The sequence below is a fragment of the Delphinapterus leucas genome, chromosome 9, assembly GCF_059928025.1.
Source record: "Delphinapterus leucas isolate spDelLeu-1000000601 "Yukka" chromosome 9, BTC_Dleu_Yukka2, whole genome shotgun sequence".
Classification (NCBI taxonomy): domain Eukaryota; kingdom Metazoa; phylum Chordata; class Mammalia; order Artiodactyla; family Monodontidae; genus Delphinapterus; species Delphinapterus leucas.
In genome coordinates this window covers 28,967,470-28,985,321 of record NC_143137.1, presented here as the reverse complement: position 1 = coordinate 28,985,321, position 17,852 = coordinate 28,967,470, and the positions used below count along the sequence as shown (strand labels likewise).

Genomic DNA, 17,852 nt, shown 5'->3' with positions numbered 1-17,852 from the left:
AGCTTGACAAGTACTTTACTCATTCTCTAAAGTCTCCTGAAACGTTGAGACCTCAAGCAGGGTGTTGAAAGGTCAATTTTTTGGTACCAACTCTGACTCAAAAAGATTATTCTCCTGTGAGGTGAAGGAGAGGAAAGAAACGGGGGCAGTGAGATTTTTCCATCCACTCCACCCAGAGGGTAATTAATCCAAATGAGACTGGGGTGGGTGGAACTCAAACATCGCCCATTCAACCCACACCTTCACCCAGGGTTGTTAAGACAGAAGCTCCCCTATCAGTCTTCGGGTTGAATCAATACCCCTCCCGCAGAGACCCGCTCTCAGGAAACTGTGACAGGAGGAATGGTCAGGAACACAGGATCTGGACCGGCTGTCGGGGAACAGCGGGCCCGAGCGCCCCCCGCGGAGCCTGCTCTCAGCCAATGAGAGCCTGAGGACCCGGGATGATGAGATGAGGGGCCGCTGCTGGGCCAATCAGGCTCCAGGCGCGGCCAGGGGGAGGAGATGGGAGGAGAGGCCGGGGGCGATGGAGACAGAGCTACATCAACAGAAGTTTCTCACCTTGGAATGCGAGGGACGCTCCCGCATCTCCGGCACATCTTCAACTCGTCTCGGGAGGAGTGCCCCAAGCTACTTTCCCAACTTCCTCACGCTGCTCCCAGCTCGCGAGGAGAAGGCTGCTGAGAGCCCCTACTACGGCTGGCCTTCTTTTTACGTTGTCTGCAGGGAGAAAGGAGGCGAGGGACAACTTGGTGCTGGGGAACTGACCTCTGTCCTGGTGGGCCTCTGGCTGGGGAGGGTCGAAGAGGAGTGGCTGGGCCTGGGGGACTCCATGCGGGGGCCATGGACAGAGCAGCGCTCCTGGGACTGTCCCGCCTGTGCGCGCTGTGGGCAGCCCTGCTCACGCTGTTCCCCTGCGGAGCCCAAGGAAACTGGATGTGAGTATGGGGGCAGCAGGGGCGCACGGGGTTTGTGGCAAAAGGGATGCCCAGCCTCAGGGAACTTTCAGCTGAGGCTGGAGAGGAGAGGCGGGACCCTAGGGCGGGCGACCTAAATTTCAGGTAAACATCTGGGATTGGGAGGAGAGGAGGGCAGCGGCTAACGCTAGGGGCGGCCGTGTCTTACAGGTGGCTGGGCATCGCCTCCTTTGGGGTTCCGGAGAAGCTGGGCTGCGCCAGCTTGCCGCTGAACAGCCGCCAGAAGGAGCTGTGCAAGAGGAAACCGTACCTGCTGCCGAGCATCTGCGAGGGCGCCCGTCTGGGCATTCAGGAGTGCAGGAGCCAGTTCAGATACGAGAGATGGAACTGCCTGGCGGCCGCCGCCGCCCCGCCTGACACCAGCCCTCTCTTTGGCTACGAGCTGAGCAGCGGTGAGTCCCGGGACGCTCGCAGCTGGCGCGGGACGGAGGGCAGGTCCTCCAATTCTTGTAAATAAAGAGTGCTTGCGTGGTCCCGTCGCTCCCTAAATCCCCAGAGAGGTCCTTTAGTGCAATGAAACTGGGGGCGACTGAAGCCAGACCCGGGTGCAGGTGCTGTCCTGGACGGGGTGACACCCCAGGTCCCGAGCGGGGCGCGTGGAGCTGTAGCTCTTCCCCCTTCCCCGCGGCGCCCGGCCGGAGTTTGGGAAAAGCTGACACTCCACTCCGCCGACCCCTCGGACCCCGTAGCGCCCCCCTACGTGGGTGACCAGCTGGAGAAACATGATGTCGGCTACAGGGAATGCCGCTGCCGCATCTGCTTTGATTTAAAAGCAGCTCCGCTGCGCACCGAGCCCTGGCTAATTGCAGCGAAGCCCCAAGCTGGTTGGCTCCTTACAGAACCGGGAAGACGGAATAATGGCGATTTTAAAGGGACTGTCCCGGGCAGCCCCACGTGAGGCTAGCTCGAGCACTACTTTAGTTCTCCCCTCTATTCCTTTCCTTCTATCTTTTCCTTCCTCTGCGCACAGCCGCGGCGCGGGAAGCTGCAGTAACACAAAGTTCCACTTCCACCGGCCTAGCAGTGACTTGGTAAGGATAAAGGTACAGAGGTATCAGCAGATTCAAAGGATTTCAGGCCCTGGGCGCTGGAAGATTCTTAGTTGTTTTTCACACTCATTTAGGTTCCCCCTCCACCTTTGACCCTTCCCCGCCGGGTCCCTACACTCACCGCCGCCAAAGCATCGCTTTTGCCCCGCTGCGCTTTGGCCGGCACACCCTTCCGAAAGAGCCCTGACTCCCTGCAGAAAAAAAAGAAAAGAAGAGGATGTGTTCTTCACAGTTGCTGAAATGTAGAGGCATCAGCTGTTGAAAGGGTTTATTGGACAACGACGTGATAACGTTTCTACTCCAATCTAAACATCTCCAAAGGGGGGGAAAATGTCGCCTGCTGAGTCCCTTCTAGTCCATTTTATTACTGTTTTAATGGGACTTTAATTTTCAAAGATTTTAGCTCAAAAACCTATTGCAGGTGTGTGATATCCATATTCAATATTCAATTGTTTTCCATAACAATTTTTTTTTTTGCTGATGACATTTCAATTATCTTTAACTGCCTTTAATACTGTAAGACGATATAATACTGTATATAAGAATATTTATATAATATTTAACTTTCATATTAATATTGTTTTTCAGGATATCCTTAAAAAATCAGTCTTTGATATGAAATGAAACTGCAACATTTATCTCCTAATTGCTTTGGTCTTTGTTTAATTTTAATTTGCATTCTGACGTGTATTTTTTACACAACAAAAGTCATACCAAATTTTTCAGCTTGTGTTTTCTGATAACACATTTTAAATTTAACGAGAAGGGTAAGCAGGACTCCTTTGGGCATTGTATCACTATTTACGTATCCATACGAGGGATTTTAAATTCAACGTGTATTTATAGAATTTTTATTGTCTGTTAAGTGCTGAGCTGGATGCTGACATATATTTCAAATTTTAAAAATAAACAGATGATATTAAGGTATGGGGACAATTTATGACATACAATATAGGAAAATCATACTGAAAATTCATGTTGCTTTTTTAAAAGCTGAGAACAATATGAAATTGTCCTTGCTTAAATATGTACTCATTAAAGCATCCATTGAAAAGTTGCTTCCCTGATAGGAAGATAAGTAGAAGACTTTGTTATGAACATAAACAGAGAACGGTATGACTCATTCATTTAGCAACTTATGTTTTATTCTAGGCACCAAGGAAACAGCATTTATTTATGCTGTGATGGCTGCAGGCCTGGTGCATTCTGTGACCAGGTCATGCAGTGCAGGCAACATGACCGAGTGTTCCTGTGACACCACGTTGCAGAACGGCGGCTCAGCAAGGGAAGGCTGGCACTGGGGGGGCTGCTCTGATGATGTCCAGTATGGCATGTGGTTCAGCAGAAAGTTCCTAGATTTCCCCATCAGAAACACCACGGGAAAAGAAAGCAAAGTACTGTTAGCAATGAACCTACATAACAATGAAGCTGGAAGGCAGGTATGTATTAGAAAATGGAATCGAAATCCAGTGCCTTTAGGTAAATAACACTAGGATTACACTTCTGGATCAATCTGACCAAATGGTTTAAAAACCAAATGCTTGCAGTCTAAGAATATATATGTGTGTGTGTGTGTGTGTGTGTGTGTATATATGTAAAATTATATGTTTACTATATATGTATAACAGCAAGTATATATATATATATATATATATATATATATATATATATTCTTTCATGAGCCTGTACTGACCATATTGATTTAGTTTAAGTTTCCATCTGATGTGAGTTGAATCTTATTATACAATATATTTGTGATTGTATAGTTCGTATACCTAAAACACCAATTATAAAATAACAGAGGTACAAGTGCCTGTTGGGTCATTTTATTCCACCCTCTTAGATGGTTAGTTGCAGAGCCAGAATAAGACTTACAGTATCTGCCTTTCTAACGGGACTGAATCAAATTTCATTTTTTCAAATTTGAATTTTCATTATATTTTTAAATCTTTATTTTAGTAGGCAATGACATCTAAAGAAGTTATCAGTTCTGTCCTTACTTTCTCTAGCAAAACATTCTTGAATACATTAGAGAATACACAACTCAAGTAATATTTTTCGTAAAACAAAATTTATTTAAGGGAAGTAGTTATGTTATTATAAAGCAATGTAGATTCACTGTAAAAACTGATAAATACAGATAAATTAAAGCAACTATAGATATATTAAATATTTTGATATTTAAAAATATAGATATATTAAAGATCTAGGGAGAGGGAAATTTGAAGAATCACATCTAATTAACCTCTTTTATGAATATTTTAATGCTAAATTTTCTTAAAATGGCGTAAATTTGTAGCTTACTTTAACTTTTATGTATTTCCCTTAATGAATATTGACACAATAAGCTTTGAGTTCTACAGCATAGTTGAATTACTTGGTAATTCATAGTGACTTTCCAAAAACAGTCAAAACCTCTCTTAGGTATATAGATTTTCTATTTTGTAATAATCTTTTCAGGATGGGAATATCACCACATATCCTATATTACTATAAATATTCAATAACCTGTAAAGGTCCCAAAGTAGTCATTGCAATCTGCCACATTCTCCTGCAATAAGTTAAAATGAGTTGCGGTATCTCTTAGGAATATTTAAAGTATATGCTGCATTTGTTTTACATTTTTGGAAAGTGAATAAATGGAACTCTCTTGGAATAGTTGCAAGTTTCAGCCAGTTTTCTTTACTTAACCACTTTGGTTTAAAATACAAAAACCGAAAACTCAATAAATATATCACCGTAACACTTCAAATTCAAATTTGACTATTCAGTTCTATTTGAATATTGATTCAAAATGGAAGATTCGAAAATAGGAAAGTCAGTAAATAGCTATGTAAGCTTTTTATTGTTTTGTTTTGAAATTTTAAGTTAATTTATCTCACTAAAGTAACTCCTGCTAACACCACAGTTATGCACAGGTCTCTTCTTGATAAAGTTTTACATTAAAAAAAAATTAAATGAATGAGTTTTTGCTTCAATTTAAATAATATCCAATAAAGGAATTTTTTTATCTCTAACATATTAATATAAAAGGTTAAAGGTAATTAACATTTGTTCTTTAAAACTCTAAACTAGAGAAAAACATCAAGTCAAATTCATACATTTTAAAAACAAGAAAACAATTGAATGAATATTTAGTATCACCTTAGACCTTAAATCTTCTTTAGTCATTCTTTAAATAATTTGGTAGAGACTAAAAAAATTTAATCAGAAAACAAAACTTCAAACTCATGTTATAATTCATTCTTTTGAATCTCCAGACTTATGAAAAGTCCTAAAGTATTCTAAAATGTATTTTTATTAGCAATATTAGACAGCTATTTAGTTTTATTCCATCTTATGTGGCTTTTTTTTCGAATTAGGTAGCAATATTTGCCTCTATAACTATTAACTTTGATCTATTTATATTCTGATTTTTAAAAAAAAAACATACAATTATTCAGCATCAATTTTAATCCACTGTTTGTTGGCAATAAAACAATGTCCTCACTTTACTGAGGTTTTCCCTATTATTCTAATTATGCCCAAAAAATTCAGCCTTTAGGTATATACACATTTTGTGTAAATTTCAGTTTTCTCTACTGCATCTTTTTTTTTTTCCACATTGGTCTAGATGGAATCTTTAAATATTACAAAATATTACCTGGATATTTTGAGGGCACTACACTGATGTTTTTGTTGGTCTTTTCTCATGAACTATTACAATTCAAAACATTTTAATATTTTTCTTTCCATTGGTGGTCAAAAAAAAAAAACAAGAAAAAAGCCAACACCACCACCAGCACCGGAACAACAACAAAAATCGACCAGGTTTCCAAGATATTACCTAACGTGGAAGAACAAAAAACTACATTTTCAATATTGGCAATTAGGAGTTTAATTTAATAGGTATATCCTTCTGAGTAAGGTTCAAGGTCTGCATTCAACTGAGTTGATTTTCCTCATCTCAAAATTCCAAACTCAAAACGTAGGAAAGCATTCAGAGAAGTGTGGGTACTGGTGCTTAGTAGTGCTGTGAGCAGAATAGATGATTTTCTAACCGCTGACCTTAAATACTCTAATTCCCACTTGGTTTCTGACACCATTCCTAAAGTTATGACTCCAAGAATAATGTTGCTGAATGGTGATTGTCTAACAGAACGATGTGATGTCTTCCAGGGGCAGAACTTCTGAGAATAATGTGACTTGGAATATTTATGGGTATTTCTTTTGGTGTGCTTAAAATATTTCCATTCTTCCCATGTCCACCTCATAAACTTTTAAGTTTCCCTACCCCATGATTTGTTTTATGATGAGTAACTCAAAAAAGTGGCATGGGCCCCACCCCCAAATTTCATTAACCTGTTTCAAGAATATTTACAAGTACTTGAACAACACACAAGTGTTTTGCTTTTCAGCAGGTTCATATATATTTTTGGACTGAAAGGGACAAAATGGGTCAGAGAAATAGGAATACTACAATTAACCATCCAATTTATGTCACCGTTTTCATAAAAACTTAAACAGATCATCTGATAGTCGACAAATGAAATGTCACAAAATGTTCCATAACAGTTTTTTTTTTTCTTTTTTTTTTAGTCATTTCTGTAAAGCTTGGATAAAGCAACCTACCGAAAAACAATCACCTCTGGCTGTGTTACCTCTGAGTCAAAACTAACTCCTTAGACCACTTCTCAAACAGTTTCTAGTTTTACATTAAGTGTTAATGATACATCTTTCCTATTTCACTTCATCAGAAATTTATCAAACCAAAACTTAACATAGGGAGCCCAGTAGATTAAATGCTATGCTCCCAATTGCTCTCCCATAGTTTAAAAATATTCCACCAAAATGTGCACATCTGTTTGCAATAGTTAACAAAACATTCCTCTGTTAATATCGTTATAAACCTTAACAACTCAGCGAAGTAGAGAAAGGAATTTTCTCATAACCACACACAACTCATTCGCTTGCTATTCTCTTACTTCTCCTGTTAGAAAATCACTATGCTATCACCGCATCTCAGAATGGCTATTTGATATCAATTAAGAATCCTAGCTGAAAAGCTCCAGAATATATATTTTTGGAGTGTTCATGCAATTTTCTTAAATATATTTGTACTTCCCACTTTCATTTTTCTCTGTTCTATCAAAATTATCCTGCTGCATATAAAGACTTTATATCATATATTACCATCTATCCTTATGGAAGACAAGTGTCTCAACGAGGCTATTTATTTTTCTGTCAAATTGGAATAATAAGCAAGTACATGTTCATGAACTACCTACTATATGCAAGGCATTTCTTCCTATAAAACTAAATCAAGTAAAATAATTTATGAAAATTTAACTCTGAGAGTAAAATTCTGTGTGTGTGTGTGTGTGTGTGTGTACATGTTATCTGCCCTTGAACTCTGCATTTCATCACATTCTCCTAGTGGTGGTTGCATCGCTTTATTTTATCCCTATTTGTCCAAGTTTCTTCCTTGGAGTCTTACAAGGGTATAATCATTTAAATTGCATGTCAAGTTCTTTGTCTTTCTATCCTAGAATATCAATATGAATAGTATTCACATATATAATAAAAATACTATTTCTTTTCTTATACTTATCGTTAAAGACAAAAACGTAATGGAATTGAAAGATAATAGAATTAAATTCCTTAAAAATACCTCTAGAAAGTTTAGTTAACTCCACGTATTTAAAAGTTTCTAGTTTTCTATGGCAGGAAACTCTCCCCAAAATTCGGCTACAAATTCAGCAGGTGGTATCCCTGGATTCAAGATCAGTCTTCCCTCTTATCCTTCACACCTGGGCAGTATTGTGTCACTCTTGTGTCCTAACACTGTTGTGGGCTGAGGAATTGGAGGAAAACCCAGCCAGATCAGGGTATCCCAATATCACTGACTTCCTGGCAGTGACTCTCTTGTTGAAGAAAGTGGTCTTTATTACTTCCTCTTGATTCAGATTACCAACAGAGGATGAGTTAAAACTGTTCAAGGGAGCTAGACTAACCATTCAATGAGTATTTGGTGAGCGTCTATTCTGTCCTCCATGCTTTGCAAATTGGCAACACCATAGGTAATGTCTGAACTGGTTAATAAAAGGAAAAGGCAGCTCCTCAGTCAAGAATCTGAGCGAGAGGCAGCTCTAAATCACTAAGTGATGACTGTAACGAGCATTGATCAGGTTTAAACACATAAACTTACATTCTTAGATTTTTGGCTTTCTTTGGACAATTTGTTTTGCTGTTACCTGGCATTGATTGAGCTCTCTTTTTCTCATATCCTTTGGGCACTTAAAATCTGAACAAAAGTAGGCAGATTGCATTAATTTGAACATTTATTTGCCTGGAGACTTTTTAAAAATTGAAGGCTTTGTGAATATCAAATGCCATAAATTTAACCAAATAAGCTTGTGTGCCAAATTGTTCTCAATTGAGAGGTAAATTTTACCTGAGATAATAAGAAATAGACATATCTACTCGCTTCTTAGTTTCATGAGTTCAAAACAAGCATATGTGTCGTATCCTATAAAAGACAGTGTTTAAATGTTGTTCGGTTTATTATTTTAAACACTAATAAAAAGTATTGAATATTACACAAATCAATACCATATGCTCTCATTCAAGGCTGCAAATATAACAAATTGTTTGAAATACTCTGTCTCATTAGATAGTTCAGAAACTTTAATTTGTTAGGAAATGTAACATTCCACAAACATGTCAGTGTCAGCTGTGGTACAAAATAACAAAGTAGAAACCCCTGTCATTTTATAGTTTTGATAAGAACTGTAAGTGGAATTTAAGCGGTGGGGTTTTTCCTTTATTTGGCGAGATTACACACATAATTTCCAAGTTATCGAACGGCTAGACCCATTTTTTATTTTACCCAGCCTGTTGACAGAATGTCAACTCTCCAGTTAGTCCTGACGATTTATTAATCTGCTCTGCCATCCTCTGGGGATTGAAGGAAGTTATGCTGACTGGCCGGTATGTAAGAAATTAGAACTATAAACTTTTATTTTAGGAATCTCTGTATTGTTTTTGCACAGTTAGCCCCATTTGAAATTTTATCTCAACTCTTACCGTACCTTCTTCGTCAGGGACAGGGGGCATTTATTTTGACTTTAATGTGTGTCAGGCAATGGACTCTAACCCATGTATGTCATCTCATTGAATTCCTCCATCTGAACAGAATAACTCAGCACTTGGAATTGAAAAATCATATAAATATTATACCCTTTCTATGTTAGGAGGGTGCTACTGATACATCAAGAATAGGACATATGTTTTGAATTAATTTTCCAGAAGAGGGGAAGAATTGGCTGGGAGCCACTGCACTCTCCAACCCCTTCTTTTGACCAACTTAAGTTGATTAGTCAGGATTTCTCATGTGTTCTGTGACCAGGGGATAGCATATCCCCCCAAACCCCTGTGAATATAACTGACTTTTGCAGTGATCAAACCTGAGAACTGTCAGTTCAGTAGCTCTCATCCTTGGATGCCCTTGGAATCATCTGAGCAGCTTTGTAGAAGTCATTGCCTGGACCCCACCTTGACAAATTAAATAAGAATCTCAGGGGTTATTTGTAAAGTTCCACAGCTGTTTCTGTGTGCATACAAGTCACCTGAGGATCTTATTAAAATGCAGATTTTGATTCCACAGGTTTGGTGAGGGACCTGAGAGTCTGTATTTCTCACAAGTGATGCTGGCGCTATTGGTCCATGAACCCACTCTGAGTAGCAAGGTGCTAAAATGAACGGTATCAGGAACATAGAGGCACTAATGAACATCCTCTCACACCCAAAATTAAATGAGAGATTAGAAATAAACGTACCTTCCCTTTGTTATCTCAGCTAATCTCTGTTAACATTATTAGCTTGGTCTGCAGCTTTAAATTAGACTCAGAAAGGTTTGTTCTGTAGAGTGAAGAGAAGGACAAAACATTTGAATTCTAAGCGATCTAAAAGATCCTTTACGTGCAAAATCATCCTTATTTTTAAAAATTATTATTATTTTTCTATTATTTAATTGAAGTATTTTAAAAACTATTATTATTTTATTTAATTTTAATTGAAGTATATAAGCATCGTTTTTATACAGGAGTAAACAGATCCAGAAAGTTAAGTGATTAGGCTGGTAGTGCTTCTGTTGTTGAGTAAAACACTTCATGAACGATGTTTCACTCAATTCCTGTTGGTTTCAGGCTGTCGCCAAGTTGATGTCATTAGACTGCCGGTGTCACGGAGTTTCCGGCTCCTGTGCTGTGAAAACATGCTGGAAAACCATGTCTTCTTTTGAAAAGATTGGCCGTCTGTTGAAGGATAAATATGAAAACAGTGTCCAAATCTCAGACAAAATAAAGAGGAAAATGCACAGGAGAGAGAAAGATCAGAGGAAAATACCGATCCACAAGGATGATCTGCTCTACGTTAATAAGTCTCCCAATTACTGTGTAGAGGATAAGAAACTCGGGATCCCCGGGACCCAAGGCAGAGAGTGCAACCGCACGTCAGAGGGCGCAGACGGCTGCAACCTCCTCTGCTGCGGCAGGGGCTACAACACCCACGTGGTCAGGCACGTGGAGCGATGCGAGTGCAAGTTTATCTGGTGCTGCTACGTCCGCTGCAGGAGGTGTGAAAGCATGACTGATGTCCACACTTGCAAGTAACCACTCTAGCCTTGGGCAAGAGTCCCCAGTGACAGACGTACAACGGGAGTGGCTCCCACTGTGCTGGGCTGGGGAGCCTGACATCTGCCTCCTCAGAATTCCCAGATCCTCGAGGCTCTCTCAGAAGTCCCTTTACCTGATCGATGTCAATGTCACACACTAGGCATGTAGATTTCTTGGGATTCTAAAACTGAAAAAGTCTGAGTTCGTATGTTGGTGGTTTAGGGAACAGATATTGAGGGCAAGGAAGATAAACTGTCTCGTAAGCAAGAAAGAACAGGAAAGAGCCTTCATGCCGAGAGAACTGGTCCATACTCAGGATAAGATCCTTGACTATGGAACTCGGTTATGGAACTCAATAGTGGTGGGTGAGTATTAGTCATTTAAAAAAGACATCTATTAGAGCAGCAAGGAGCAGTAAACATGAATCTCATTCTCTGAGTATTTTTTATGAAGAAATCATACTAAGTGTTGGTGCATAGAAACAGAAGGTGTTGGGACAGGTTAACAGAAGTGGTGGGTGCCTACTTAACACTTTCATTCATTTCAGAAGAAAGAATCTTCATAAGTGATATAACACCCCCTAAAACATGTTTGTTAGCGATATTTCGTGACAAAACAAAAGAAGCAAGATGTAAGAAGCAAAATGTAAAAAGCAAAATGTATGATTTGGAGTTTAAGTGACTTTTAACCAGGAGAATTGATCTAGAAGAGTATCAGTGAGGTATATAGCAACCTTTATCTTTGGCTTCACACTTTCATTATAGACCAGCTTCCACTATTAAAAACTCAGCTCTGAAATACTGGAGGAAGGGATCCTGAAAGCATGTGGGAAAATCAGAGGTAGAAATATAAAGGGCTCTCGTACATTGTAAGGAAAAGCACCCTTTAAATGTGTAAAGACAGTATTTTGTACAGTATTTTGTTAAATTTTTTTATATTTTGTAAATAATGTTTTTAAGTTATATGATATATATTGAAACTTAAGATATTTTTTGCCAAAGCCCAAGAGCTAAGGCAATAAAATTATCTCAGAAATAATATTAGCTTCTGTTTCCTTTCATACTATTAACTTTGACATTTTTTCATACATTGAAAAATAAGTTCATTGAGCAGTTAGTTACATGGATGTGTATTTCCTGACGAAATGGCAGCTTTATATGTTGTAAATTAAAATATGCGGCAATATATTGACAATTGTGCTATTTCAGCAGATTAGTTGAATTCTGTTCTCAATTAGTTATGTTTAACTTGTAAGGTTATTATAATAAATTACACAGTAAAAGTCTTAACTGGAAAAAAGAATCTAAATCAGAATAATGATCAATTTGTGGATCTGACATCCTGGATATTTATTATGTTGTGTGAAATGCTGCACTTCCATGTGAATTTTGAGTGGTCTTGTTTTAGTATTCATGCATGTATATTCATGATATTTTACAAGGTTCCTGGTGAAAATTACAGGGCTGTATTTAAGGTGGTATCTTAATGTAAATGCTATGTTTTTTATGAATTGTTAAATATTTCAGTATCATATAGAAAAAATAGATTTTCTAAGTTCAGAATGGACAAAGAAAGAATATTCTTTTTCTCAAAATAAGCTAAAGAAATGTTTCCCTGACCATCCTGGTCTCATTCTATTTCCTTTCAATTTTATTTAAAAGGCAAAGCAATAATTTGTGAAAAAGAGCAAACCATGGAAAATGACTCTGACCTAATATTAAAATCAAGGCTAAACATTTAACTGTGACCCTTAAAATTTAACAAAATTACTATTTACTGAATGAGAGACTCCAAAATGACAAATGAACAAATACAGTGCTTATTTAAGAGTGGTTTACCATTCTTTAGCATCCACTGATGAGAATAACCTGAAAAATAGACACTTATTCTTTTTTTTTTTTTTTTTTTTTTTTTGCGGTACGTGGGCCTCTCACTGTTGTGGCCTCTCCGGTTGCGGAGCACAGGCTCCGGACGCACAGGCTCAGCGGCCATGGCTCCGGGCCCAGCCGCTCCGCGGCATGTGGGATCTTCCCGGACCGGGGCACGAACCCGTGTCCCCTGCATCAGCAGGCGGACTCTCAACCACTGCGCCACCAGGGAAGCCCTAGACACTTATTCTTATGCCTTCTTTTGCAAAGTAAATCTATTTTATCTGCATTGAAAATAAGCACTCTTTCTTAAAACAGGAAGACTGCAGTTTCCGTTAATGACCATTTTTTTTCCTATCAACTAGAAAACTTTTCGTAATTAACTTACCAACCGATTGTGAGAACCAGGGAGACTTTAATTCACAAATACATGACTACTCTTCAGCCATTAGCACCACCCCGTAACCCCCGCATGCCTGAGCAAGAACTCCCAACTCCCAAGCTGTGTCTTTGGTTTCTTCTTTTCAGTCTCCCTGGCATCACCATGGAAGCCATCCATGAATGTCTCACCTGTTTTACTGGTTGACTGCCTAGCTTTGGCCCATTTCCTTCCCAGTCCCCATCGTAGTATAGGTAGCAGCATGGTGCTCCTGGAAATACATGTTCTGGGGCCCAAACGCTTCTATCCAGTTTAGGCTATTGTGCCTTCATGGTTTAGGGCTCCTTATGGTGCAGGTAACAAAAAAAAGCAACCCAGACTGACAAACATTAAAGGATATGTACTGACTCAGTGGCTGAAAAGTCTAGAGTTGTGACCAATTCAGGTGAAGTTTGATCCAAAAGCTCACACCATGTTCCCAGGGCTCATGTCTCTCCATCTCCAGCCTAAAGAAGCTGGCTTCTGTGAAGTTGTCTTCGACTGCAGGCTCCACAGATTTCTGTGCCAACCCCCCCAATACCCTAGTCTCAGCAACTCTGGGCTCTCGGCTTTTCTCATCAACATGGCTGCCACACTTCCTTCCAGATCTAACATTCTCCTACTACTCATTCTAAGGAAAGGGAGAGGTTCTTTTTTTTTTTTTTTGGTTGCTCACACAAGAGAGAGGGCAAACTTATTTCTCAGAATGCCCAGCAAAAGTCATCATTGGCTCTGATTGGTTAATGTGCCTATCCCTGAGCCAATCACAATGGCCATTGAGGATTGGGGTTGGATGATAAATACACTGATCATTTTAAAGCAATCAAGACCCGTGCTGGGAAATGGCAGTGGAGTTCATTCCAACTAAACCCACATAGTTTGAGAATAGGAATGAGTCCACAGAGAAAAAGCAGGAGGTTATGTTACCATAAAGGGTCCTCTATGCTGGACAGTCCCCAGTTCTAGTGATGTGTTTAGGAAACAGCTTTCTGGTATCACATGGATCAGGCTCACTGCCAGACAATCACTGTGGGTAAAAAGTGCCTTGATTTGTTTAAATGCCCTTTATGATGATAAAAGGGGAGGGGAGTTACACTCTCGTGTATTAATTTTCAATTTAGGAGTTCAACATTTTGTAAATTGGGAACTGCTTAATAGAGGCAATGATGATTATCTTGAAACGTGATCAAGAAAAACGTATCAAACAGCATTATCTGTAATCTCTGGATAAGGAAGTTGGTTAATTAAAGCATTTCCCTGATAATAATACTTTACACAACACAAAAACACTTTAATTTGTTTGAATACAAATAACAGCATTATTTCCTTATTCATGATCTGGGTGACAGTTGGTTTTGTTGGTGGTGGTTTTTTGTTTGTTTGTTTTTTAAGGAACTATGATAGTTAAGAATACAATGGAATTGAACTACGTAAGTTAGATGCTATGACCCCATTTTGCAGATTTGTAACCACATGATATTCACAGTAAATATTTTAGAAACACTTTAATTTTCTGAAGTACTGTCAGTACTGATGTGTTTGGTTTTACTTAAGATGTGGAACCAGAAGAGCTTTTCGTCAAAATATTTATTTATAGGCAATTTGGTGAGCTGCTGCTATTTTTTTGCATCACCTTCCAAAGGCCATCAAATACTGAGGAATTAAACCCACCATTTGGAGCCAGTTAGTTATCCAGAACACTACAATACACTTAGCTGACTTGAAGGAAGAAAGATTCAAATCGTATCTCCAGGAACCATGTATACTCAGCAAGACAAGACTTTCCTAAAAAAAAAAAAAAAAAAGACAAGACTTTCTTAAGGAAAGTTGGCTAAGATCCTTGATTTTTTTTAAAATTTCAGTTTCAGTATAGACCAGATGTGACAAGTCATAACATTTCTTGGAGTAGGATAATGAGGTAAACTGAGAAGGACAAATGTGTGGCCCAGCATGAAAGGGAACACAGCGGTACACCAAGGACTCAACACCTTTGAAAAAGAAAATAATGTTAGTAAACACTTAGATAGCACTTACTATGTACCAGGCATTGTTCTAAGTAAATCGTATATATTAAGACATTCGATCCTCACGATAACCTCATAAAGTAGGTGCTATTATTGTGGTCCTTATTGTACAGAAACAGACACAGTAATGGTGAGGTAAGTAGCTGGCCCAGGTCACAAAGAACAGACTAGCTTCAGAGACTGTGCCCTTAACCGTCATATCGTTATTGCGCCTCTCACAGAAACAAAATAGTACAGAGTTTTACAGTATACCATTTAAAGGGTTTGGGGATTTGTAAACATAATGACAGCTACAGGGTGTTCCTCCCTGGTTTGATTATATAAACTTGGTTGAGAAGCTGGAGAGAAGTGATGGGAGAATTGAGGTCTTAGAATTCACCATGAAACGTAATTAAAATACACTGCCTCTTGATTTCTAAACTCTAAATGATTTAAACTGCCTTCTATTTTAGATCACAATGTGGCTAACAGTTGGATTATGCTTCAAGAGCCTAACAATCATTCCAAAAGGAAATGACTAGGGGTGAAGATCAAACTAATTTAGTGCGACATTAAATAAATACTTACATCCTTTTGATTGTTGTGCTTACAGCCAATTGTTACATAAGGTGTTATTTTTAATAGATGGATGAAATTTACCGTTGGTAATAGTTTACATCCACATCCAAAGAAAAACCAGTAGAGATGGTTTGCATGATTAAAATCTCTTGAAACAAAATCATGCTAGAAAGAGCAGCCTCTCCCACTTGTTGTAAAGGGAGAGTAATAATAAATGTGGGCCAAGTCAACACAAAGTTTCACATGTGACTTTTAAATTTGCAGAAAGAAATGAAAGCATCTGATTTGTGTGTGAGAATTATACGAGCAGGGAGAACGGGGATATAGGGCTGCCTGTTTCCCCCTGTTAAACTGCCATTCTGAACCCTAGGGGTGATTCACCTCCAAAGAGGCCAGGAAGCCTTCTTTTCTGCATGTCAGTAACAGCCGTCTGTGATCATGGCTCATATCCACCCCGCCGTGTTTAGCCAAGAAAAAGGAAGGGTGGCCCGTTATAGATCCTAATTACTCTTTTTTTTTTTTTTTTTTTGCGGTACGCGGGCCTCTCACTGTTGTGGCCTCTCCCGTTGCGGAGCACAAGCTCCGGACACGCAGGCTCAGCGGCCATGGCTCACGGGCCCAGCCACTCCACGGCATGTGGGATCTTCCCGGACCGGGGCACGAACCCGTGTCCCCTGCATCGGCAGGCGGACTCTCAACCACTGCGCCACCAGGGAAGCCCCTAATTACTCTTTGATAAAAGAGGAATATCACTAAATTTCACTGCATATTTAAACACACCTGAACTCTTCGTAACCAAGGAAAAGTGTAAATAAACAAAATGTAAGTCAATAATTACCTATTTATTTCTAGTACATAATCTATACTTTTAAAAAATGTTTAAAAAATTTTGTCAGTTGTATTGTTTTTATATGTTCCCCAGCTTTATTGAGATATAATTGACATATAACACTGTGTAAGTTTAAAGTCTTACCCATTTTAATTGCTTGATCTCAAACTCCCTGGCAAACAGCTCATTTTTCCTCCACACAAGGCTCTATGCAAGCAAGGCAAGAAATAGCATATGGTACGATAGCAAGATGGGAAAACTGAAAAAGTAAATGTGATAAATCCTCTTTAACATGCCTGATATTTAATGGGTCCAGGCTTAACACTTTTACAAGCTGAAAGATAAATTTCTGAGAAAAAATTCTCCCCTCTGCTAGCTTAAACACTTTTTCTTCACCCAAATCACTTCTTGAGAAACTACACTCTAAAATTTGTTGACTTGATATACTAACTACAATGTCAGAATTTCAATTGCCACAGTGCCTGTAACTGTGCCCATCCCACAATCCCAGTGCTGTAGAACTGTAGGGAAACTTCTCCAGGGTATTTTCATAATGGGATTTGTTTTTCTTCATAATGGGATTTTAACAGTTCCATAAGAATTGGCTCTCAACCCCATTCCCAGGCCAAAAGTTTCAGATTTCCATAGGAGTTGAAGTGTCACCTCATTTACTGATCTTAAATCCCAGGTTCTCTCCCTGAGGGAGAACAGAAAGTCACCAGGGAAAGGTGCACTCCCCTTGGTCAAGGGCACACGGGCTCATTCCTCACACCTCAGGATATCCTCACCAACCACTTTTCTTCCACCCAGGGCCTCCCCATGCGAATCACAACCCTCAGGGACCACTGAGACCACAGCCTTCCCCAAGACTGAACATATTTCTACCCCTCAGCATCGTTTGCTTTCACCTCTCCTCTGCTCAGAGCTTGGACCTGCAAGACATTTTCTTTGAAATTCATTTCTATTCTTGTCAAACGAAGCACACAGTACTTCTCTAATCAGGTTCCCTCTACACGGGGGTGCAGAGAAGCCAATTTCCAGGTCTGCCATCTCATTCCACTGGCGACGCAGAAGGCTAAGACCCTGCGAAGAATTCCTCGCACCAGTACTGAGTTTGTTCATCTGATCAGGTGACATCCAAGCAGTACCAACAGCACCTGCGTGAAGGTAGACAAGCAGGACTGCATATGAACACATAATGCATTGCTGAAAATGTGTTTGAAAGTCCAATGAATACATTTCAAATAACAAACTTATAAGGGAAGTGTTGATCCCAGAGACCAAAAAGAGGTTTCAAAGTTCTCATTCAAAATTCTTCCTTTGCCCAGGCACCCCTGCTGATAGGTAGGAACCTTCACAGGCCCTATGAGCAAGAAGCAAATGCTGGGGTGCAAGGGGGTCAGCCAAGTCTCAGTATCTTCTCTGACCTGATGGCCGCCCCACCCTGCCGTGTGCAGGAGTTGGGCGGAGAGTTT

The 17,852-nt window shown here is 39.6% G+C and overlaps 1 protein-coding gene across 1 annotated transcript; it reads left to right on the top strand.

Annotated features, from left to right (window-relative positions):
- Nucleotides 1-493: 493 nt before the first annotated feature.
- Nucleotides 494-12,565, top strand: WNT16 (Wnt family member 16). Its single transcript, XM_022582410.3, has 4 exons — nucleotides 494-938; nucleotides 1,128-1,369; nucleotides 3,179-3,465; nucleotides 10,213-12,565. The coding sequence occupies exons 1-4, from the start codon at nucleotides 844-846 to the stop codon at nucleotides 10,675-10,677; spliced, it is 1,089 nt and encodes a 362-aa protein (XP_022438118.1). The 5' UTR covers nucleotides 494-843; the 3' UTR covers nucleotides 10,678-12,565.
- Nucleotides 12,566-17,852: the final 5,287 nt, after the last annotated feature.

Bases quoted from the DNA above. Each gene is read 5' to 3' on its own strand.
- WNT16 (XM_022582410.3), top strand. From the start codon at position 844: ATGGACAGAGCAGCGCTCCTGGGACTGTCCCGCCTGTGCGCGCTGTGG. The intron at 1,370-3,178 runs GTGAGTCCCGGG...GTTTTATTCTAG, and splicing joins TGGCTACGAGCTGAGCAGCG to GCACCAAGGAAACAGCATTT. The intron at 3,466-10,212 runs GTATGTATTAGA...TGTTGGTTTCAG, and splicing joins ACAATGAAGCTGGAAGGCAG to GCTGTCGCCAAGTTGATGTC.